The following is a 25,318-nucleotide window of genomic DNA, read 5'->3' on the forward strand; positions in this document are numbered from 1 at the left end:
TCTAGACCCTCTAGTGCAGGAGTCAGCAAACTATGACCCATGGGCCAAAACCTCTCCATCTGTTTCTGTACAGCCATGAGCTAAGAACGACATTTACCTTTTTAAATTGGGGGACAAGTCAAAAGAAGAATAATATTTCACGATGTGAAAATTGTGTGAAATTCAAATTCCAGTCTCTATAAGTGAAATTTTATTGGAACACAACCGTACTCATTCATTTATATACTGCCTGTGGCTGCTTTCGAACTACAATGGCAGAACTGAGTAGCTGCAAGAGACCATATGGCCTGTGAAGCTTAAAATATTTACAGCCTGGCCCTTCATAGAGAAAGTTTGCCAACCCCTGGTCTAGAGCCTGAGTGGAGAAAAGAAAACTCCATGAGTTAATCAGAAATCCAGGTTTCAAGGTTATATTTTTCAGTGCATTTCAGTCACATTGTCTCATTTGTCTTATAGCAGCCCTGTGAAACAGACAGGACAGCTGAGGAAACTGAGAAATAGAGAAGGTACAGGACTTTCCCGAGGTCTCACTGCTGGCCAGTAACAAACTTCCCATCTCTCCAGCTCACTCTGTCCCTTGCCACACTGTCTCCTGGTAGAGTGATCAAATCCTTTATTCATGCCCCAAATATTATTTAGCCCCTGCTATGTGGTACAGTGGGTGCTTTGTCAGGCACTGGAGAGACAATGATGAGAAAGACATCCCTCATGAAACTGACGTCATGGCAGGAAGGTAGACAATAATTTTCTGCACCAAGTGCTGTGAAGAAAGGAAAAGAGCTTATAAAAGTGAACCTGAAGGGAGCAGTGGCTCAGCCAAATGATGCAGCAATTTGTAGGTCACATTAAACATTTGGGGCTTCATCCTAAAACGGACAGGAAGACATTGGAAGCTGTCTTAGTTTGGATTCCTCCAAAAGCAGGGCCTGGGCAAGAACTTGGGTGCAGATAGTTTATTTGGGAGGTGATTCCAGGAAGCAGGGCAAGGAGCAGGAAACTGAGAAAAGAGAGGTAGGGAACCCAATAACGGGTATATGAGTAAGTCAGTAACAAGGTTGGCAACTGGCTCAGGCCTGCTGGGAACCTTTTAAGGAGCTGGACAGAATGCACGTTGGTTGAAAGTCTCCCACATGCACTTGGGGTGGGGTGCTGGCATAGGCATAGAGCTGTGCACTACAACTGCACTGACATCAGGTGGGAGCAAGGGATATGTTCATGGAACACAAAGAACACTTGGTCAAGTAGTTTTAGATGATTGAAGTTGTATGTTTAAAATAATCCCTTTGGTCTGATATGAATAGGGGGAAAAAAGGCCAGGAGCCCTAGTGGCGGAGGACCTCATGGTGGAGGAGGCAAATGGTAATGGGTTGAATGGAGGTTAGCAGTGGGAATATACAGAATTAGGTGGGTCACATAAATATTATGTAGAATTCACAGGACTAGATGACTAAAGGTGAGGCATAATGGGGAGGGAAGGCAGGAGGACTCCCAGGTTTTGAGGGTATAGTGCCAATTATTGAAATAGGGAACACTGAAGAAGAAACAAATTTGGCGTATGAGTGAGAGAATATGCTAAATATGAGTGTAGTTTTGGGCATGGTGAGTTTGAAATGTCTGCTGGGCATCCAAATATAGATGCTGACAAGGCAACTGGATAGAGATGGTTGTGGCAGTCTCCAATGTGATTCCCAGAGACTCCCACCTCCTGCTACCCAGAGCCTTTTAGAACCCCCTCTCCTTCGACAACTTGCTTCTAACCAACAAAATATAGCAATTTGACAAGGATGTCACTTCTGTGATTAATTTACAAAAGCAAGATACGACTTCCATCTTACTACAAGTCTCTCATTGCCTTCTTGACCCCCATGTCTTGATGCAGCAAATTGCCATGTTGTAAGCTGCTCTTTAGAGGCCCACATGGCAAGGAACTGAGGGCAGCCTCCTGCTAACAACCAGCAGGGAACTGAGGCCCTCAGGCCAACAACCCACAGATCAACCCACAATCACAAAATGAGCTCAGAAGTGGATTCTTCCCCAGTCCAACCTTTGGATGAGACCCCAGCCTTGGCCAACACCTTGACTACAGCCTCATGAGAGATACTGAGGCAAAGAACTTAGCTAAGCTGTGTTCAGACTCCTGACCCAGAGAAACTGAGATAATGAATGTGTGTTGTTTTAAACAACCAAGTCTTGGAGTAAATTGTTACACAACAACAGATAACTAATACAGTGTGTCTGGACTCAGGCTGTGAAAGGCAAAGGGGGCAGAGGGAACGCGACAGCAGTCACCAGACCACCACACACATGTAGATGGCCCAAATGAAGTCACTTAATTTCTTGGAGTTTCAGTTTCCTCTCATGTAAAATGATGTTTATTAACCTGCTTGTTACTACCTCACAATATGAGAAAACACTTTGATAACAAGTACTTTTACTATGTGCAAAGTAGTAAATCTAAAGTGGAAATGTTTTTAATACCTCTAACATGAGTGTTACAGAATCAATAATCATCTAACCCACGGCAATCATTATCTAAGGTTCTTCTCCAGGCATTCCACCCACTCCCCTTTAGAACTGTTTCAAAGATGGGAAATGGTGAGGGTAGAGATAAAATTATCACAGTAGTGAAGGATCAAACTTACTTTTTAATAGCAATCAGCTCCCCAGACTCAATGCTTCTTCCCAGCAGCACGGAACCATAGGTTCCATCCCCGAGCTGCCTGATTGTTGTGTATCTATTCATGGTGTGCCTGCTCAGGCCAGACACTCATCTCACGGCCGAAGCGGTTCAGTCCTGCAGTGGTAGCAGTCCTCCCCAGAATGTAACCAGATTTTTCGATGGCAGCACCAGCACAAGGTATTCAATAGGACGTGACTATCTCCCAAATACATATTTTCAAAAATCAGTCTTCTGCCTGCAGAGAAAAATGAGAGACAAGGATAAATGCTAATATATACATTTTGAGTATATGTATTTTTATAAGTCTAAATCTGTGTTTTATTGAACAGTCATACCCACATACTTGCATACCATTCATGACTACAACAGCAGAGCTGAATAGTTGTGTGATGCTGTATAGCCTGCAAAGCCCAAAGTACAGCAGGTTTTGGAACAGTGTTGTTTCATTATAATGTTGATGAGGGAAAAAAACTTGATTCCCAGCTGGGGCTGCTATCCATGTGGAGCTTCCACATTCTCCCTGTGTCTGTGTGGGTTTTCTCCAGGTGCTCCACATTCCACATTCCAAAGAGGTGCACACTAGGTGAACTGGTATGTCTATACTGTCCCAGGCCTGAGTGAGTGTAGGGGGTGTGTGTGTGAATGTGCCCTGCAAATGGTGTCTGTCTAGGGTTGGTTCCCACTCTGGGCCCTAAGCTGCTGGGATAGGCTTAGGTTTACCACCCACAACTGTAAACTGGAATAAGCAGGTAATAATTACCTTACCTTTTTTTTTTTAATCTTTCTTAAAAGTATTTATAACTTACATTTATTCCAATGTTTAATATTCAAAGTGTTTTAGTCTTTATTTAAAAGTTTGGTGATGTTTTTATGACCAGAAATATGCTGTAGGAACTTAACTCTTGTTTATATCAATTAGCCTATGGCAAAATTGGTTTTGTTATATGTTGTTTGGCATAAAGTTGCAGTTTCCAAAGAACCTACTGATAGGTTAAATGAGGACCTAGTGTATTGACTACGTTGCCCTTTACACAGTTCACTAACCCTTGGTCTAAATAATGCTCTTTTATAATTTCTTATACAACTAGAGATATTATGCTTGGAAAGTAAATTTGTCACTGACTCAGAAATGAATCAGCTCTAATTCAATGCTTTTCTGCTGACTAACCATTCTGGGCAAACACTGAGAGATAACTGTGGTCGATGAAAATTGTCAAGCTATGAAAATTTCTGCTAAATATACTGTGTTCTATACACTTGAGCTACAATTAACAATGTAAACATACAAAAGCTAAGAAATGCTAAAGTTCTCCTGATAGAGAACTTATGTGTGCTCCATGAACTACGTGTGGCCCAGCATCAATGGTATTATTATCACTACTAGACATTCAGAAGCCAAACAAAGAACTAGGAATTCAAGGCCTATGTGCAGGGTGTGCTCCTTTTAAAGTCATTCAGTTTGTGTCTTAAAAATAATGTCACTGATTTTTCATTTATATAATTCAGGCTGCCTATAATAAAGAAACTGTAGTAATAATGTAAAGTGACTACTACTCCTACAAAGTGTCCAGATCACAAAAGACAAGGACAGACTAAAGATTTGTCAGAGATTGGAGGCAATTAAGCAGACATGCCAACTAAATGCAATGTGGGATCCATGACAGGACCCTGGAATAGAAAAGGACACTAGTGAAAAAGTAGGTAAGATCTGTTGTTAGTAGCATTGTGCCAATGCTAATTTCCTGGTTTTGATCATTGTTCTATGGTTATGTAAGCTATTAATATTAGGGAAAGTGGGGTGAAGGGTTTCTAGGAACTCTGTACTATTTTTGCAAGTTTTCTGTAAGTCTAAAATTAGTTCAAGATTAAAAATTTAAAAATAGGCCGGGCGCGGTGGCTCATGACTGTAATCCTAGCACTTTGGGAGGCTGAGGTCAGGAATTTGAGACCAGCCTGGTCAACATGGTGAAACCCCGTCTCTGCTAAAAACACAAAAATTAGCCAGGCATGGTGGCATGTGCCTGTAGTCCCAACTACTCGGGAGGCTGGGGCAGGAGAATCGCTTGAACACAGGAGGCACAGACTGCAGTAAGCCAAGATCACACCACTGCACACCAGCCTGGGTAACAGAGTGAGACTTGGTCTCAAAAAAATTTTCTTAAATAAAATAAATAAATAAATAAATCTAGACTACGTTCTCCTGAAAGCTGTGTGAGCTTGAAAAATCTTAAGAAATATAAAGGTCCTGCCTGATTTCACCATGCTTTATCACAGAATCAAACAAGCTTAGAGATCAAGCCCCACTCTACCCACCCTGTGCTCATTCCCTTTCCCCTAGAATCACTGGTTGGAGGGGCATTTTCCTTCTTGAAACTCTTCAGGATCAGACTCCCTACAACCTCCTTCAGCAGCTCTTTAGGGTGATGTATTCCATTGATGACTAATAAATATTTATAAAGTACATTCTGTGTGACAGATCCTATCTTTAAGCTCTGAGGATACAAAGACCAATAAAATATGGTCCCTTCTTTTAAAGAGCTTAGAGTCTCCTGGCAGGGGATGGGGTGTGGATGGGAAGGGGGAAGCAGATATGTACCACTCATGAATACAAACTAAGATATTTCCAGTACGCTTAGGGTACAAGATGTGGAGGGGAATTAAGGAGAAAGCCCTCTTGGTTTCCAGCTGGGTCAATTCCATCTGGGCTTAGGGAGGGCAGAAAAAATCTTCGTAAAAGATTATCTTAAAAAAGAGAAAAGCAGGTGTTTTGTAGGGCAAATGGGATTCTAGTACTCCAAGAAGCAGAAACTAAGAGACAGAGGCTTGAAATTGGGGGGTGGGAAACGGGGAGCTTGTAGAAAGAGTTGGCAGAGTTTTGTTTATGGAGGAACCCAGATGCCATTTTTTCAAATACAGGTTTTGACTGGAATCTGCACTGGAGAAGAAAATGCTATAAAGCAGGGGTCCCCAAACCCAGGGCTGTGAACCAGTCTGTGGCCTGTTAGGAGCTAGGTCACACAGCAGGAGGAGAGCCATGGGTGAGTGAGCATTATTGCCTGAGCTCCACCTCCTGTCAGATCAGCGGCGGCGGCATTAGATTCTCACAAAAGCAGGAACCCTATCGTGAACTGCCCATGGAAGGGATCTAGGTTGCATGCTCCTTAGGACACTAACGCCTGATGATCTGAGGTGGAACAGTTTCATCCTGAAACCATGGGCAGTATATTAGATAAAAATATTTATCTGTGTTAAAGTTACTGTAGCTGTAGTTACTGTCCTGTGATTCAGAAAGAATGTAGTTTCATTCTTAGGAAATACACTCTGAGGGTTTTACAGTTAAAGGACCATGACGTATGCAATTTATTCTCAAGTGGGTAGAACAAAATTTTTATGTGCATTGCGGGGAGAACAAATGGGGTAACATGTTAACAACAGGTAAATCTGGGTAAAGGGTATGCTATGGACTGAATGATATCCCTCCTCCAAATTTCCCCCACACCCCCTACCACGAGGACACAGGAAAAAGGCAGCCATCTAAAAGCCAGGAAGACAGCCCTCACCAGAAACTAAACCATTTGATCTTAGTCTCTCCAGCCTCCAGAACTGTGAAAAAAATAAATTTCTGTTAAGATACCCAGTCTTTGATATTATGTTATATATGGTAGCCCAAGCAGACTAAGATAGGATGTATGGGTATTCTTTTAGTATTCTTGCAATTTATGTAAATTTAAAATTATTACAGATTAAAAATTTCAATTATCCCTAAAATGGTAGAAGGGAAATTTTTAAAAGATACAGGCATCTTAAATGTTTTATTTTAGATCAAAATATACAAATGCAGACTTATTTAATACAACTTGTTGAGAGGACAGAACACTGTGATATACCATGGTTCCTTCACTTCATGATTACTGTATTATGGAATAGATTGGATTCAGGCTGTGCTTTAACCCAAAAAGTACATTTGGACCACAGCACAAGCAGTTTTGGCTCTGCATTTGTTTTCCCCTTTTTCTTCTTAATATTTATCTTCAACTATTTTTTTCATGTAGCATATACACAGTCCTCAACTTATGATGGTTTGACTTATGATATTTTGACTTTACAATGGCACCAAAGCTACATGCATTTAGTAGACATCATATTTCGAGTGCCTATACAACTATTTTGTTTTTCACTTTCAGTGCAGTAGTCAATATATCCATGAACTATTCAATGCATTATTATAAAATGGGCTTTGTGTTAGATAATTTTGCCCAACTATAGGCCAATGTAAGTGTTCTGAACATGTTTAAGACAGGGGAGGCTTACAATGATGCTCAGTAGGTTAGGTGAATTAAATGTATTTTTTACAATGATTTTTTAACTTACGATGTAACCCCACTCTCAGTTGAGACACATCTGTGTATGAATTCTCTATCATTCATTATTTCACTTTCTAACAAATTAAGACTCCCAAACCATTGTTGTATGTCATCTTCCTAGAAAAAAAAAATCACTGGAAGCTTGATTTATCAAAAGAATCAGCCAACTGATAAACAATGTTTTGTTTAAAGGAGGCTTTGCCCTAGAGACAATGGGAAGTCACCTCAAGTTTTGTAACTAGGGGCTAACATGATCAGATCTGCATTTTGTAATCCAGTTAGAATATTTTTCTTCATGTCCAACCAACACTTGCATATTCTAATTTAAGCAAATTTCTTCATGCCTACTTTTCTGTGGATATAAAGAAGCCATGTGATAAAAATGTCTATGCACATGAAATTAGAAATCAAGCATGTGTCTCTCAGCTTTCTCCTGCCTTAATTACACGACCTTTTCTTAGAGAAAGCATTTTCCACTCCTTTAATTACCTTTGGCATTCATCTCTGAATCCTCACACATTTCTCATTTCTCCATCTCCTTGATGAACTATGGTGACCAAAACTTAATAGTAACCTATATTACAGTAGCATGTGGGCTTCCCTCATGCTTTTTGCAATGGCATTATACTACTGATTTATATCCGTTATTAATAATAAAGTCTTTTTTGGATAGTTAATGTCCCTTCATCATCCACTTAAATTGTACAATGGGAACAATGGTTTCCTAGATTATCACTGAGAAAGCTATTTATGAAAGAATTAAGAACTTCATGGAAATCCAGATAGATTGGATTCATTCAATGCACAGTCACCCCAACAATTCCTCCTTGTTATAGTCTGTCATATTATCAAGGAACAAAATCTAAGTACTCTGGCAAGATATGACTCTCACCACACCATGGTAGTTACTTTCTAATTTCTTATGCTACTTCAGCTAATTACCTAACAACTATACAATAGATCAGACTAGTGTCTCTTCAAGCATTGATGGCAGATGGTATAATTTTATTTAAACTTTAATGAGATGCTAAGCATTATGCAAGGTTCTTGGGCACACTATGGATAAGGCTAGGGTCTCTCCTTTAAATCACACACAACTGACAAATACACAAAAAATGTAGAAACTGCTATGAGAATGCAGTAGACAGCAACCAACTCTTGGGAGGAGGAGAGAGATCTGACAGTCCTTCAGAGAAGAGGTAGTATCAAGATATTAAAAAATGAAAAAGGTTTTCTTACGCAGAAAAGGAGAGAAAGAAATTATAAGTGGAGGAAACTGTAAAAATGTTGGTGAATACAAGAGCTTGGTGTGTTCACAAGAGGGCAGGCACAACCTAGTGGTTCTCACCCTGGTTGAATACAGAATCACCTAGAGAACCTTTAACATTTACTCACGCCTAGCCCCAGCCCCAAGAAGCAGGTCAAGATGGGGGCTGAGCTTTGAGAGTTCTGAAAGTTTTCCAGGTCTGATGTGCAACCAGGGATAAGTACAAGGCTAGGGTATAAAATCAATCCAACGGAGGGCAGTGGGGGAAACTGCAGGAAATAGCTAGAAAGTTAGGATGGGCCCAATTATGAATGTGTATGTGTATCATGCAGGAGTTTTTTGTTTTTGCTTTTGTTTTGTTATTTTTTTGAGACAGGGTCTCACTCTGTCACCCAGGCTGAAGTACAGTGGCACAAAATCACAGCTCACTGCAGCCTCAACCTCCTAAGCCCAAGTAATCCTCCCACCTCAGCCTCCCAAGTAGCTGGGGGTACTTAGTGTACACTACGAGGCATGATTTTTTTTTTTTTTTTTTTTTAAGAGATGAGGTCTCTCTCTTTTTTTTTTTTTTTGGCCCAGGTTGGTCTCGAACTTTTGGGCTCAAGCAATCCTCCCACTTTGGCTTCCCAAAGTGCTAGGATTATAGGTGTGAGTGCACCTGGCCTCACGCAGGAGTCTGATTTTTGTCCGACAGAAGGGAGTTTCTCAGAGTTTTTAAAGCAGAGAAACAGCATGAATAAAATCCCTCTGGAGACGACATAGGTGTCAGCATACCGAGATCAGACGCAGAGACTAATTAGGTTACTCCAGTAGCCCAGGTGAAATATGATGAAGGCCCGAACAAAGGCACTGGACTGGGTGAGTCTTAGATACAACAGGAGACTGTGGGTTTGAGATAGCGAATGTGTGTGCTTGTGTTATTTGGACAATGTACAGAGATATGGGTTCTGTTTTCTGGGGCGCTGAATTTGAGGTATGTACCAAACCTCTCACTGGAGATGCTCAATAAGCAAATAGCTCTAAGGTTGTTTTATTTTTCCCCAAAGATAGAGTATTATTGGAGCTCTTATTGGGAACACAGCATTCAGACAAGGCTGATACACCATATCACTCCAGGGTACTCTATTCACATAGAACACAACGTGAAAGGTGCCCACTGGAGTTGTTCGATAAGGCAGCCTGTGTTCAGAATAAGGAATGCAATAGTCCCATCATACCCTTGGTTTACTGCTCCAGATGCTTCAAGATAAACATTGAAGAACATAGTGTGGCATCTAAATGGAAGTACAAGAAGGGTAGATGAAGAAACACCGGATGCTGGAAGCAAAGGAGACTTGGAAAGCCATGATAATTGTCCCAAGTGTACAAAGGGACATCAGAGAGAAGGGTTAGTTACACTAGGTATGGATCCAGAGGACAAAACCATGAGCACTCTTTGAGCTTTCTATTATTCACATTAGTGAATTTTCCCATACTGAAAAAAAGTGAATGGTATTAGCCAAACTAGCATTAGACAAGAAGCACCAGTCAGCTCATAGTCAAATCTGAGCATATCCTAGCAGGATGTGGTTAAATACACTTGAGAATGGTGTTATTGTTATTCATCCTTTTTGTGGTTGTCCAAATATGATGACTCATGTCATAATCTGAAAGTAAAGAACAAAAACTTACTGTTGCTCTGGGAAAATAGGGCGATGGACAATGCACTAGAAAAAAGAAGGGAGCCATGGCAGGCACCTTCGCTGCTCTACTCCATAGCAATGCTCCCCTTCTTGCTTAGTTTACAGGACCCTGATTTTACTCAGGATTCGACATACTCAGGCATGGCAGCCACCCCAGGGCATGTACTATGATAGATCTAAGCCAAGCAAAGGAATTCTACTTCCTTACTAAAATATGTTTAGGAGTGGTGCCATGGCTCGGACTTATGAGAATAAAAGTGAAGTGAGCTGATGAGGAAGGAGAAGAGCTTCTGCGAAGGAATCTACTCCCTATTAAAGACAGTTGACAAAGAAGCTGCATTGAACATGGCTGTGTAAAGTTGTGACATTTAGGGCTGAAGCAGAGACGACTACAAGACATCAACCCTAAAGATGAGAATCCCATCTGTGAAGGATGTATTCATAGAAAGAGGCTGAGTCCTTGATGACATCAGTGGGCTGCTGCTTGAACCCTGAAAATATATGCCTTTGGGTTTATTGTTTTGCAACCTAACTGAAGGTCTCTGTTGAAGAAGTCACTGTTAATCTATCCAGTACAGCTGAAGGCATTCCTGATACAGTGGGTTATGCTAACTTAGGTGACAAAATACAAAATTCTCTACAGGAGGTGACAGATAGACCTTTATGGTTAGCATAGTTTTGAAGACTGAAAGAGGTGTACAGCTGGAGACAAATTAGAAGTAACTGTCAGCCTAATGTTCATTTCCTTTCCATTATCTGCTTCCATTTTGAAAGAAAATATGATGCAAATAAGATACAAACCTATTGTGGTAAAAGAAAGTCCAAAAATGGCACTCGGTATCACTCCAGGTTGCTTGGACAGCTAGCTAGCTGAAGCTTTGTGACCTTGTGGAATCCAGTCATGTGCCTGTAACACGGCAGGTGGGAAACATGAAAGGATTCCACTTTGCATGACAAGTGGGGCACAACGTGGGGACCACTCTGCATGTCATCGATAGTGACATTTACTATAGACAGCCACAGAGCTTCAGTCAAAGGCAACCAAGGCAAACACAGAACTCTCAAGCTGAGTTCCTTTTTCTTTTTGTGAGACAGGGTTTTGCTCTGTCTCCCAGATGAATGCAATGGTGTGATCATGGCTCACTGCAGCCTCATAGGCTCAGACAATCCTCCCACCTCAGCCTCCTGATTGGCTGGGACTACAGGCACACACCACCATGCCTGGTTAACTTTTGTATTTTTTGTAGAGACGGGGACTTGCTCTGTTGCCCAGGTTGGTCTTGAACTCCTGAGTTCAAGCACTCTGCCCACCTCAGCCTCCCAAAGTGTTGGGGTTATAGGTGGGAGCCACTGTGCCCAGCCTCAATTGGAGTTCTAACAGGAAAAAAGGTTTCAGCACTCTAATGACTATTTTTAGTGTAATAATATTAATACATCCTTCTTTGATACTTAATGGGAGACACCTACATCTACAGAGTGAGTGCTTCAAAGAAGCAGGCAAATATCAAAACTTTGATACCTGACAAGACATCACAATTCCAGCCTGAAATCTCTGAGTATATGACATTAGCATACAAAGATTTCACACTGTGTAGACCAGACACCACACACTGGCAGCATAATATTTTACCCATAAGTCACTCCATTGAGACCTCAGTCCATAAGTAGAAGGCTGTTTCTACTGTTGGATTCTTTACAATTTGTTAAAAAAGCCAACTATTGGCCGGTGCGGTGGCTCAAGCCTGTAATCCCAGCACTTTGGGAGGCTGAGACGGGCGGATCACGAGGTCAGGAGATCGAGACCATCCTGGCTAACATGGTGAAACCCCGTCTCTACTAAAAAAATACAAAAAACTAGCCGGGCAAGGTGGCGGGCGCCTGTAGTCCCAGCTACTCGGGAGGCTGAGGCAGGAGAATGGCATAAACCTGGGAGGCAGAGCTTGCAGTGAGCTGAGATCCGGCCACTGCACTCCAGCCTGGGCGACAGAGCGAGACTCCGTCTCAAAAAAAAAAAAAAAAAAGCCAACTATTGTGTTTTCTATGGTTGTGAGGTTTACTCACATTTGTGTGTGTGTGTGTGTATCTATATACATATTCACATACATATAATATTCATATATTATAAATATATTATATATATATGTAAATATGTTGTTTATTTTATAAAATTATATAGGCTGGGCATGGTAGCTCACACCTGTAATCCTAGCACTTTGGGAGGCCCAGGTGAGCATACTGCTTATCCAGGAGTTCAAGATCAGCCTGGGCAACATGGCAAAACCCCATCTCTACAAAATACAAAAATTAGTTGGGCGTGATGGTGCATTCCTGTAGTCCTAGCTACTTATGGGGCTGAGGTGGGAGGATTGCTGGAGCCTGGGGGGTGGAGGTTGCAGTGGGCCTAGGTCACACCACCGCACTCCAGCCTGGGCAATAGAGCAAGACCGTCCCCCCAAAAAATTTTTTTTTAATTTAAAAAAGCATATAAATATACGTTTTTGATATATAGCAGTATGTGAAATATGCTCAAGACACTAAAGTATCAACAAAGCATCACTCAAGTGAAAAATTAAGTATAAGGCCCTATGTTCAGTATTGAGATAGAAGATCCACAGATCTGCGAATGACAGATCTGGCCTCTGGGGACTTCTCATGCAGTTGGAGAGGTAGGAAATACACAAATGACCAGGAGACATGGACGCTGGGTTAAGTTCCTACGTGGAGTGGAGATGAGAGTGCTACTGGTGCACAAGGAAGGAGTCACTTTGTGGATCACTGGCTAGGAATCTCAAGGAAGGCTCTGGGCCACCAATTTCTAAACTACAGCTAATTTTTCTTGTTAAGGACATGTCACTTATCCATATTCTGATACAGGTATAGATAACAAAAATTAATTTTTTTAAACTATACAGTTTTCCTTGTCAGTTATATTAATTTCCCACAGCTGCTCCAACAAACGTTCACAAAGTTGGTGGCTGAAAAGAGCAGAAATTTATTCTTCCAGGTTTCTGGAGGTCCGAAGTCCGAAACTAACATTCCTGCATTGAAGTAAAGGTACTGGCACTTCCTTCAGAGGCTCTAGAGGGAATCCATTCTTTGTCTCTTCCAGCTTCTGGTGGTTGCAAGCACTCCTTGGCTTATGACCACATCACTCCAATCTCTGCCCTATGATCACATTTTCTTGTCTTCTGTTTTTAAATCTTCCTCTGTCTCTCGCTTATAAGGACTTGTGTTTTCATTTAAGGCCACCAAGATACTGGAGGATAATCTCTCCATTTCCGATTCTTTGATTCAATCACATCTGCAAAGCCCATTGTGTCATATAAAGTAACACTCACAGGTTCCAAGGATTAGAACTTGGTATCTTTGCAGGTTATTATTTTGCCTATTGCTCCCCAGCAAAACATCCCAAAGACTTTTACACAGTCATCTAAATTGCACAGCAGTGATTTTCATTCATTCAAAGTTGGGTGTTTTAGAAATGAAATCAGAAATCTGTGCTTACTTACCCAGTGAACAAGGACATTCCATTTTAAAATATAGAATGTACTCATCTTTTTGATTTCACTTTAAGTTCCAGAATTCATGTGCAGAATGTGCAGGTTTGTTACATAGCTATACGTGTGCCATGGAGGTTTGCTGCACCTATTGACCCGTCCTCTAAGTTCCCTCCCCTTGACCCCCTACTCCACAACAGGCCCTGGTGTGTGCTGTTCCCCTACCTGTGTCCATGTATTCTCATTGTTCAACTCCTGCTTACGAGTGAGAACATGTGGTGTTTGGTTTTCTGTTCCTGTGTTAGTTTGCTGAGGATGATGGCTTCCAGCTTCATCTATGTCCCTGCAGAGGACATGATCTCATATCTTTTTATGGCGGCGAAGTATTCCATGGTGTGTACGTACCACATTTTCTTTATTGAAGCGTACTTCTCTTTAACTTTGCACAGTGAACAAGACTTGACAATTCTAGCCTGAAATCTCTGAGTATACGACATTAGCATATGGAGATTCCATGCTGTGTGGACCAGAGATGGCACCCTGGCACTCTGGGGGCTGAATCCCAGATTTAAAAATAAGGAATTTCAGCCTGGTGCAGTGGCTCACACCTGTAATCCCAACACTCTGGGAGGCCAAGGGTGGCAGATCACTAGGTCAGGAGTTCGAGACCAGCCTGGCCAAAATGGTGAAACCCTGTCTCTACTAAAAACACAAAAATTAGCCGGACATGGTGGTGTGCACCTGTAAACCCAGCTACTCGCAAGGCTGAGGCAGGAGAATTGCTTGAACCAGGGAGGCAGAGGTTGCAGTGAGCCGAGATCACGCCACTGCGCTCCAGCCTGGGACAGAGTGAGACTCCATCTCAAAAGAAAAACCGGAATGTCCTATATAAATCCCGATTTGGAGCCACCTGGGGTCCTTAGCCCTTCATGGTAATAAGAAATGGAAGAAATGTCCCCACCTCTTCAGGCTGGGTGTGTGCTCTGCAGCTCCCCACAGTCCCCATTTTTTCCTTGTTGTCACTTGCCATTTTTTTTTTTTAAAGCTGTCCTTTTTTGTGTGTGCCTTCATAGCCACTTGTTTTACTGGATGAAAAATATTTTTCTGTTCCTAAGCCTATATCAAAAGTGACAAAGTAAAAGCCTGAAAAAAACAAAACAAAACACCTTATGCTTAAAGAAAAATTGGAAGGGAATAAAAATTGTTCTTTTTTAGAAGAGAAGAGCAATTTCTTACTGTTTGACAAGCACACACCCAGCTTCCTTGAGTCTTTTATTTTCCTCCTCTGCCCTGACAGCATTTAAATTCAGCTTCTGGTACAGACAGTTAACACTGCTTGAGAAATGAATGGAATGTAGCAGCCTGTCCATTACCTTGAGAATTAGCATGTATTTCTAACTCGCAGTATTTCTAAATTCTACTTTGACTCTAAGAAATTCACTTGGATAAATCATTCACTATAACAAATCTACACTTAGCACCCTAATATATCAAATACGCCCAAAACATAGTAATTTTAGTAGTATGTACATAGTACTATTATAAGTGCTTATGCATATATTATTAGTATATTTAACCCTCATAACTCTACCAGGTAGGTACTACTACTATTATCCCTATTTTACAGAGAAGGAAACTGAGACACAAGTTACATGTCTAGGTTATACGACTAATATGGCAGAAATGAGATAGGAGCCCAGGCTGACTGTACCAAACTTAAGGAAAAGGTTTCAAAAGATCATGAAATCTTTGGAGGATCTGAAAATGAGAGGAACAGAAGTAGTATTTTGTATCTCAAAGCCCAAATATGGAAACCAGTGATATGGCTATGCTCTTGTTGGCTTCATTCTACAATTAAACATCAGCGAATCCACTGGAGCCATCAGCAGCACCAACATGCCCACGGTGGAGGCAAAGTGAGGACTGGTCCCAGTTTTCTTTTTTTTTTTTTTTTTTTTTTTTTGAGGCGGAGTCTCGCTCTGTCGCCCAGGCTGGAGTGCAGTGGCGCAATCTCGGCTCACTGCAAGCTCCGCCTCCGGGTTCACGCCATTCTCCTGCCTCAGCCTCCCAAGTAGCTGGGACTACAGGCGCCCGCCACCTCGCCGGCTAGTTTTTTGTATTTTTAGTAGAGACGGGGTTTCACCATGTTAGCCAGGATGGTCTCGATCTCCTGACCTCGTGATCCGCCCGTCTCGGCCTCCCAAAGTGCTGGGATTACAGGCTTGAGCCACCGCGCCCGGCCGGTCCCAGTTTTCACTCAGCACTGACCTGCTGTGCCTCGGGGCATCTCTTGGTCCTTGGGTTTACTTTCGGTGGAATCAGGGCATTGGACTTGCTCTAAGGTGGTTTCTTCCTCTAAAGCTGCGTGATTCTGTGACTCTGTATCAGGAATTGAGCTAGCATTTGTCTAAGAAAAAAACGGATCAATGTTTCTGCTTTTTGCATCACATGAACAAAGGTTAGCGGAGAAGACAGTGCCACCGAAGGACCCCGTATGCTACACACCTTTCTTTCAAGAGACGCACAAGTGCCCCAGTGCCTCAGTCAGGCCCCAGTGCCTCAGTCAGGCCCCAGTGAACATTAAACATCAATTCCTTCTCTTCCGAGCTCACACATCACATCTTCCAAGCCTCCTGCCCCAACCCACACATATAGATCCAGAGAATGGCCCCTCTCCCTTGATGCCATAGTGCCTTGTCCTCACCTCACTGCTGGCCCCTTCCCTGTGGCAGTGACCCGCAGGTGCACCCTCTGCTTCATCCTCGACACTCTCCAAGATTCCTTTATCTTCGTGTTCTCACTCCACTTGCAGTAGCAAGTCCTCAATGATTGTTTGAAGGGCCCAAATTTGAGTTTTAGTCTTTGCTATTTATTTTCTGTACCACCTTGGCTAAGTACCTCAAAATTCTCAGTGCTTCTATTTTGTCATACGCAAAATAAAGATAAACTGTTGGGCCCAACTAAAAGTTTGGAAGTTCTGAAGTGGAAGAACAGTGAATACCATAGAATAGCTGGGGCAGGGAGGCAGCCTGGGCCCTCCCACAACAATGCCAGGACGACTGAGTCTCAGAGAGTCACAGAAAGGCCCCTCCATGCGGTCAGATCAGGCCTCTGGCCTTTGGGTAAGGCTGTACCCAACTAACAAAGAAAGACAGCTTTATCTCTCTTTCAAAGAGTTCCAGCAAACCTCTGAAGTCAATGTTAGGATGTTCCTGGCTAGGTGACATTGGGGAAAACCTTCCTGTGATTTGCCCCAATTCCCTCCCCTCAGCTTCAATCCTCAGTGCAGGCAAAGAACATCTGCTCAAGGCCAGCAGCTCGCATCAGGTGCCTTGCTCATTCACAGCCTAAAAAATGGAGGCGAGGGGCAGGGAAAATTGTAGTTCATTCTTTATTTTGAAACCTTAATCAATGAATTAATGCCATCATTACACATTTTCTAAGACAGAAGACAAAAAATTACAACAAACTTGGCGTTCTCTGGGAGTTGTGGTTTACCAGGCCCATTGACACCATTCAGTTCCTTAGAAGAAGCTTGTCTCCCTTTGCATTAATTATCTTACATGGAAAAGATTCTGTTACTTTCATTTATCCTCCTGGGAAAAGTGGATTATATGCAAAATCATTAGATTATCCTTCTCATGGTACTTCCGAGTTCCATTTTTACCTTTATCGATTTATAATTACACTTTGTATTCTAGGTTTGAATGTGTCCTAACTTTACAAAAGTCAGTGAACATTGTTAATTTCTTTTAAAAAGGTACTAGAAATAGTACATCTGGACCTAATTCTTCTGCCTCTGTACATTTTAGCAAGCGAATATTTAAAGCATTTTGCCTCTTGGACTACTGCTTTTTTTCTGCATAAGGATAGTAGCTACAAAGCCAAAAGGACCTTCTTTACATGGATCTTGCTTTGTCTTTACCTTGACAGAGGAGTGAATTAAAGATGCATTCAGCTATTGCATCAACTGGATGCTAACAAGAGAAGATAATCCGTTACGTGATGTGCCCTCTTCTGTGCCCCAGAAACTGCTTCATACCTTTACCATCCCTCTCCTCTTTCAATCCCAACTTCTGAAAAAAGAACTCATCCTGCACTAGGTCCTTAATCCTACGAGAAGCTTCCACAACTCCCTGTCGCTTCTCTTACAATATCAAAGGTGCTCATGCCTTGAACCTTAAAAAAATTCTTCAATCGCTTGCAGATGATTTTTAAACTAGGACACACAGTTGGCTTTGGTGGACTGTAAAGAACTGATGTAAAGGTGAAATGTTAAAAAAATAAAAAATAAAACAGCCAGAAAAACAAACCTTTACCCTGCCATGTGTGAAACTGTAGATGAGCTAGAATGAGAGTCCCCAGCTTAATGAAAACTGCTGAGGGTGGCAACAGTCCTCCTTGCCTGTGTTTCAGGGGTGGGCAAGATAAGGGATAGTGAAGATAGGGGAGTGACTAAGAGCATATCACATACAAGTTCATGTAGATAATAACTTTCATGATATTGGCAAATAAGTAGCTGGACATTACACAATAATACTTTATCTTTCTGGTTCTAAAGCATTATCTTTTATGGTAGTTACGAAGTCAGCCACATATTATCAGTATCTATATACCTATTACAACACATTTGACAGAGGAGCTGATCTCAGGGTAAGATGCTTTCCTGGCATGTGTACAAAAAATCAAAATGAATTAATGTAAAGGAAGTAAAGGCTAAATGTAAAAATAAAATAGGGCAGGGATCAGCACACTTTTTCTGTGAAGGGTCAGTAAACAGGTAAGGCTTTGCAGGCTCTCCATCTCCATCACAACTTCACTCTGCCATTGTAGCATGAAAGGAGTCAAAGACAATATGTAAATACATGGGCATGGCTGTGTTCCAGTACAAATTTATTTACAAAAACAGGCAGCAGGAAGGATTGGCACACAAGCCATAGTTTGTCAAGCCTTGAAAATGAGGAAACCTCCCAAATAAGCAGAAGCACTTTAGTACTCTCCACAGAACCCTCATTTACCCGTAGGTTACAGGGTTACATACAAGCTGTGTTTAACCTTAGAATATAAGCTCTGTGAGGGCAGAAACATTGCTGTGTTCACAACTGTATTCCCAGTACTCAGTTCCCAGAGAACTGGCATAGTTGGCACAAGTACGGACTCACAATAAAGACATGTTGAATGAATTAACTAATGAATGAACAACTTATGGAGCTTCAAAAGGCAATCCTGACCATAGGTGATTTTCCTATACTACCATGTCCACCCTCACTGCCATCCTGTCACGCCCCACTTCTTTGCAAACTGGACAACTGTATTGAGACTACGGTACCAAAATTATGACTCCTTCTAAAAACTTTTACACTTATTTAGGAAAAAATTTGCTTTTCAACAGCTAAGATAACATGAAGGCATGTATATCTTACATTTTTCTCACTCACCTTTGTCTTAGTTAAATCATTCTCTAGTAAATTCTCCTTTAAAGCAAAGGCAATGTCCAAGAGGGCAAAACCATTAATAACTATCTTCGGGGAACCACAAGTTCATGCAGCTAGTAACTTTCATGATATTGCCAAACATGTAGCTGGGCATTATACAATAGTACTTTACCTTTCCGGTTCTCAGGCATCATCTTTTATGGTAGTCACAAGGGCAGTTACATGTTATCAATACTTTATCACAGGTCATGCTTCACCTATAGAAAGGTAAAAAAATAACTCACACTGATCTCTCCTAAAAAAAACGTGTGGTTCTCATAAGCTCTGGGCCATCGTTGTACATTTATCAAGTGGCTACTAAGCGTTCTTGACATGGTGGGAAAAGCATCAAATGAAAAGTCAGGCACCATTTTGACCCTTTCATTTCAAAAAAAGTGAGTGAGGATGATAATCATTTGCTAGGAACTACAAGTTCAAGCAGATAGTTACTTTCATGATATTGTCAAATACAGTTGGACATTACACTACAATACTTTATTGTTTGGTTCTGAGGCATTATTTTTTATACAGCCATGATTAGCTTATTTAAAGATAAAATATAACTGAATGCTAATTAATATAGATTTGAATGCTAAATTCATTAGGACCTATGTTCAAAGCCTAATGTTGAAGAAACTTCAAACAATAGAGTTATAATTTTTTTTTTCTGTAAAGGACCTTAATGCTTATTCAACATCCTCACTTTACAGATGAGATCCAGAGACCCAACTAAGAAGAACAGAATCCTTGTTATCTTCTAACTTTTTTTTTTTTTTTTTGAGACGGAGTCTCGCTCTGTCGCCCAGACTGGAGTGCAGTGACGCAATCTCGGCTCACTGCAAGCTCGCCTCCCAGGTTCACGCCATTCTCCTGCCTCAGCCTCCTGAGTAGCTGGGACTACAGGCGCCCGCCACCACACCTGGCTAATTTTTTGTATTTTTAGTAGAGACAGAGTTTCACTGTGTTAGCCAGGATGGTCTTGATCTCCTGACCTTGTGATCTGCCCGCCTCGGTCTCCCAACATGCTGGGATTACAGGCATGAGCCGCCTCGCCCCGCCCCGAGTAGCATATTTTTTAAATGTGTGAATATAATACACGTTTTCTTTTTTTTTTTTTTTTTTTTTTGAGACGGAGTTTCGCTCTGTGGCCCAGGCTGGAGTGCAGTGGCCAGATCTCAGCTCACTGCAAGCTCCACCTCCCAGGTTTACGCCATTCTCCTGCCTCAGCCTCCTGAGTAGCTGGGACTACAGGCGCCCGCCACCTCGCCCGGCTAGTTTTTTTTTTTTGTATAATACACGTTTTCTAGCCAACTAAAGATGTATCAAATGTTCCCCACATTCCCTTTAGTAAAAAGCATATGAATATTTTGCTAATCTTGAGCCCATATAGTTTTAAAAAAAAAAGGGGAGCAGATCTTTGAAGATGTGCTATCCTCAAACTCAAACATGACTTCACATGTCAACATATGCTGGATTTGATTTCAGCCTGCTCAGATGAGTGCCACGACAAGACACTCTTCCTACCCAGGAAGACTTTCAAAGCACAGTGAGTCAGGTAATTAATGTGCAAGGATAGTTCGGTTTCCTTGGAAGAAAATCAGGAATAGAAGCCCACTGTTTGGGTTGAGCGTTTCCCTAAAACCTGTTGAGTAGTAGTTTTTCCTAATATTGGACAGCAGTTCACTAGGTGCAGACAGATTGAATGAGGATGCCCACATCAACCTTGGTTACCATCTTGACATAGACCTGATGAGCTGCTGCTTTTACTTCTTTGGTTGCAATCAAAGGCATCTCTGATTTTCTTTCTGCCACAACATTTCTCTTTCTGCCACAACATTTCCTTAGCATTTTAATGCAATTCACCCCAGAAAATGATCTGTTTCACTAAATTCTTTTTACTAGGTAATTTTCTAGAACATATGTGTTTTTATGAGGAAGTTAAAACTGTATTTCAAAGGTAAGCACAACCACAAACTAAGATACAATTATACTATAATCCCAAAACACGTGTATAAGTCATCTGGCACATACCTCTGTTTGCACATTCTCTCTGTCAACCACGTCAGCCATAAACACTGAGGTCCATAGATAGGAGATTTCTAATACTCTAAACATAGGCCCTTCTCAGAAAGCGACAGTTATCAAAGACCACAGGTAAAAGACTCAACAGTTAAGTGAGATACTATTCACAGGCTTTCAGATCAACATACAGAGGAGTCATTAGACCCAGAATTCTCCCAAGGAACCGCCAGGCAAATACACACACTCACACAGATCCCACAAGCAGAAAAATGCATTTTATCAGGGCAAACATCAATAGAAGGGTTAGGGACCACTCTAGCTCTGCAAGATCCTACAAAATGAAACCGAGGAGACTGCTGCAAGAGCAGCAGTACAAAAAAAAAATAAAAATAAAAATAAAAATTAAGCAGTAGTGCTCCTGGCAAGGTTCAGATGGAAAAACAGCAACAGATCCCAGAAGCAGAGCTGCAGCCAGGAATAACCTAAGCTCAAGCCATTTTAAGTAAGGGCAGGATAATACTTACTAAGGATTCACTGCATGGTTACCCTGGTTCTCTAGGCCTCCAGGCTGAGTGTTCAGGAATTGGACTCTGTTAAGTTACTGTCAAGGGACAAGCAGACCTTTATCAGGTATATGCTAGTTATGGGTAGGCACTATAGACCATCTTCACACTACAACCCGGGGGTGAAACTGGGGGGAAGCATTTTCCCTATTTTGCATGTGAGATTAATACTAGGAGATTTACAGAAGGCCACACAACTAATAAGTGGAGTCAGGCCCTTGCCCCAATTCTGCCGTACTTCAAAGCCCATGATACCACATTACCATGCATAAAATACGGTTCCAGCCCTAAAGAGGCTTAAATTAACCTAAACCAATTGGAGATCAATACAGCCAGTATAATGAAGGGCTAACAAACAAGTATCCTGAGAAACAGAAAGAGAAAATATTGTAAGAGAAGTAGACTTAGGCTCCTCTGAGGACAGGTAGGAGTCACACAGGAGAGTGAAGAGAAGGGAGGGGGTCTCTAGGGAAAGCACTATGAGCAGTGGCACTGCGGGACATTAGCAGGACAGCGAGAAAACCAGACTGTTTAGAGTGCAAAGATGCATGCTGAAATGAAAAGAGGATTTTAGACGGGAAGGGCAAGGCTGATAGGCCTTGAGAAGTCAGGCATAATATTTTAGACTTGAGATAGTACATAATGGAGAGAAACTGAAGGTTGCACGTCCAGAATAGACAAGATGAAGTGGTCATTTTAAAGATTAGACAGGCAACAGAACACTGAAAAGACCAGAGGGAAGCTTCTCATTCATTCATTCAGCAAACATTTAATGAGAGCTTACTAAGAGTCAGGCTTGGGAGGCTGTTGCAGTACTGCAGGAGAGGAAGAGTGAGGACTAGATTAGAATATAGAAGGAGGGATCTATATAAAACATATTTCAAAGGTCTTGATGACTCATTGATACAGAGGATGAAGGAAATGAAGGAAAAGATGGTTAAAGATAATTCCAACGTTTCAAGATTAATGTAATTTCCACTGTACTAGGAACTTCAAAAAGCAATGAGAATAACAAACAATAAAGTATAAAAAGGGCTCTGATGATATTGAACAGTCAATAAATAAAACTCCTAAATGGCTTGACATCCTAGTAGCTCATTTACACTTAGTCTGTGGAGAAGAAACTTCAGTGAAAAGACCTTTTTTTTGTGATCAAATGCTGAGTTCCCTTGGCAAGGACAGCAGGGGTCTGCCTAATCAGACAGACTCCATCAACCCTCCAGCAACCCCCTCCACCATCTGAACCTAGACTGGTTTCATTAGGAAATGTGGCGGCCTCGCCGCTGCCTGGCCGCCAGTTTTGACTTTGGAGAAGGGGACAAGGCAAAGTGGAAACGGAGAAATAAAAAGCGGCAGGGTCATTTAGAGAATGGGGAATGGTACGGGATGTCATTTTAAATAAAGGATCCCAGGACTGCTTTCCTTTCTATGCTTACTTCCTAGTGTTTTACAAGTCCTGATCTCAAGTAGATAGGAAAGCCTTAAAGAGTCTTTACCAAATTGTAGCGCATTGTTCAGAAACTATTTTAAATGTGCATATTTATGCATATATTAACTCCCAGCACAGTTCAGCATATGATTGAGACACAAATTCTTCTTAATAATTTATATGTTGACTACAGAAATTTAAAGCTCATTTAAACTTTATATTCGGCAATGGTGCCATTCACTATTGAAGCACACCCTGAAACCCCACTCGCTGGGAAATGTGAGAAATGAAAACTGTAACTATCAAACTTCTGTTACTACAAAGAGTTCTCCCGGTTTAAAAAAAAAAAAAACCACAAGCGCCAATACCTTAGAGAAATCCAGTCCCGCTTTGCAAAATTCAGTATGGAAATCCCTCAGCCTAGCCCAGCTCCAGCAAAAGCAGGTCTTATTTAGTTATAAGTGGAAATGAATACTCTTCTCTGCAGAATGATGCATTAGCTACCTTACATATAAGTCCTTAATGTTAGTGTCAAAGTCAAACTTTAAAAGGTTAACATTACAAAAGAATCAGTTGTTCTGAAAAATCCTTCAATATCCTTCTCATAACAGCTACTCAGATTAATAAGAAAGAAATCAGAGCAGAAAGAAATCCAGTAAAAAAAATGGTTGCAAAATAAGTACGCGAGGATTTTTGCTCAGACCCCTTGTGGGACAGCCAAGGGCCTAGTCAGGGAAATTCCAAGAGCAAGTCCTCAACGTGCCCTGCAACGAGGCTTCAAATGGGCTAGGGTCTTCCCTCTCTTTAAGACTAAAAGATAAACACCCATCAAAATCCTCTAGGCTCCGAGTTTTCATACCAGGAAGGAGAGAACCATATGATCGCGGGAAGAAACTATAACCCATTAGCCTCTTCCTGCGCCTCCGATCCATCAAGGGGCCACCGGCCAGGGGTCTCCCCGCCGCCCCAGCCCAGCAGCTACTAAAGTGACAGGTCGCCCGGCATAAGCCCCCAAATCCCGGAGCCCCACTTACTGGCGCCGCGAACTCAGGCGGGGGCCCGCCCCTGCGGTGAGCGCAGCTCCTCGACGAGCGGGGCACAGCCGCCAGCTCCGGAGCTGGAAATGGGGACAATCCCTGCTAAGACCGGCCGAGGGCTCCGTGCAGGGACGCCCGCGAGGTCCGCCGAGTCGCACGGGCCGCACGGCGCATGGTAGTGCAGCAGGAACCCGGCCGTTTTCCAGCCTCCGGCAGGAAAACAAACAAAAGGCTGGGTGGCTTCTACTGGGGACGACCGGCTGCTTTCCCTGGGAAAAGTTACCCTGCAGCTCCCCTCGCTGGCCCTGCGCGTCCCTGCACCGCGTCCCGTTCGCCTCGGCTCGCCCGGCCGAGCCGCGCGGCGCAGCTCTGGGCCAAGGGCGGCACAGCGCCCAGGGACCCCTAACGCCTGCTGACCACAAGGCTATCTCCGACTCCAAACGAACGCCTCATTGCAGATCGGCTCGATCAACCATCAAGACTTAGAAATATGGAGGCTGTCGATGGACGTTCTGAGCACATTTAATGAAAGGTAATCGTTGTGAAAACATTTTTATTTGAAAAAACGTAGCTGAGGTGGCACGTCATTAATGCCACCTAATTAAGTAATCAATGTCACTGAATTGTATTCAAAGTGGTTAAACAGCAAATTTCATGTTACCTTTATAGAAAAATAAAATGAAAACCCAACTGATTGTTAGCATTCCTTTGAACTCTTAACAGTTTTTATGTTGTTAGCAAGTAGTTGTAAAGACTAGACTCTTCTCCAGATGGGAAACTGACTCTAGTCAGATATCCTCTACACAACATGTTAGATTCCCTATAACTAGTTAACAATCTAACTAGTTAACTAATCTAACACTAACATGTAATTTTATAACAAATTCATTTATGTCATAAGTGATATTGTAGACATTACCTAAAATCATCTTTATGAGGCTACAGGGCTTTGAATAAAGAAGTTGCTTCCAGGTCCCTGCTTTTTAAATTTGCATAATTGTTCTAAGCCAACAGTTGTTAAACATTAGCGGGAAGCATCAGAACCACCTGGAGGACTTGTTAAAACAAATATCTGGGCTGCACTCTCAAATTCTGGTGCTAATGTTGCTGGGTCACATGGTCATAAGCAACACAAATTTAATTAATAAAGCAGTAACTCTTTAACACTTCGTGGACTGTTCGCTGAGTTTACAATTCCCAGCTGATCATCATATCAGTTTTTTTCTCACTATTTTTATTTTTTAATTCTACAGACTGAAGATTGTTTTTTACTGAAGAAATCTATACCAAGGCCTGAATCCCT

At 41.9% G+C, this 25,318-nt stretch overlaps 2 protein-coding genes across 10 annotated transcripts in view; one reads left to right on the forward strand and one right to left on the reverse strand.

Annotated features, from left to right (window-relative positions):
- The window catches only part of CILK1 (ciliogenesis associated kinase 1), a 61,777-nt gene extending 37,513 nt beyond the window's left edge, over window positions 1-24,264 (reverse strand). For 2 of the 9 annotated variants that reach the window (XM_033217452.1, XM_033217444.1), the window contains exons 1-2: window positions 24,013-24,264; window positions 2,643-2,915 (exon numbers count right to left, since the gene is read on the reverse strand). In XM_033217452.1, the coding sequence (XP_033073343.1) occupies window positions 2,643-2,743 (101 nt within the window). In that variant the 5' untranslated portion in view covers window positions 2,744-2,915; window positions 24,013-24,264. Of the gene's footprint in view, window positions 1-2,642; window positions 2,916-15,758; window positions 15,898-18,928; window positions 19,019-19,097; window positions 19,183-21,510; window positions 21,588-24,012 lie in introns of those variants that run through there. The other 7 variants (XM_033217445.1, XM_033217447.1, XM_033217450.1 and 4 more) reach the window with 7 other exon arrangements.
- A 105-nt stretch (window positions 24,265-24,369) lies between these two features.
- Window positions 24,370-25,318, forward strand: part of FBXO9 (F-box protein 9) — a 37,128-nt gene continuing 36,179 nt past the window's right edge. The window contains exon 1 of the mRNA XM_033217456.1: window positions 24,370-24,547. The gene's annotated coding sequence lies outside the window, so the exon portion shown is untranslated. The remainder of the gene's footprint in view (window positions 24,548-25,318) is intronic.

The sequence above is a fragment of the Trachypithecus francoisi genome, unplaced genomic scaffold (genome assembly GCF_009764315.1).
Source record: "Trachypithecus francoisi isolate TF-2019V2 unplaced genomic scaffold, Tfra_2.0 Lachesis_group10, whole genome shotgun sequence".
NCBI classification, from domain to species: domain Eukaryota; kingdom Metazoa; phylum Chordata; class Mammalia; order Primates; family Cercopithecidae; genus Trachypithecus; species Trachypithecus francoisi.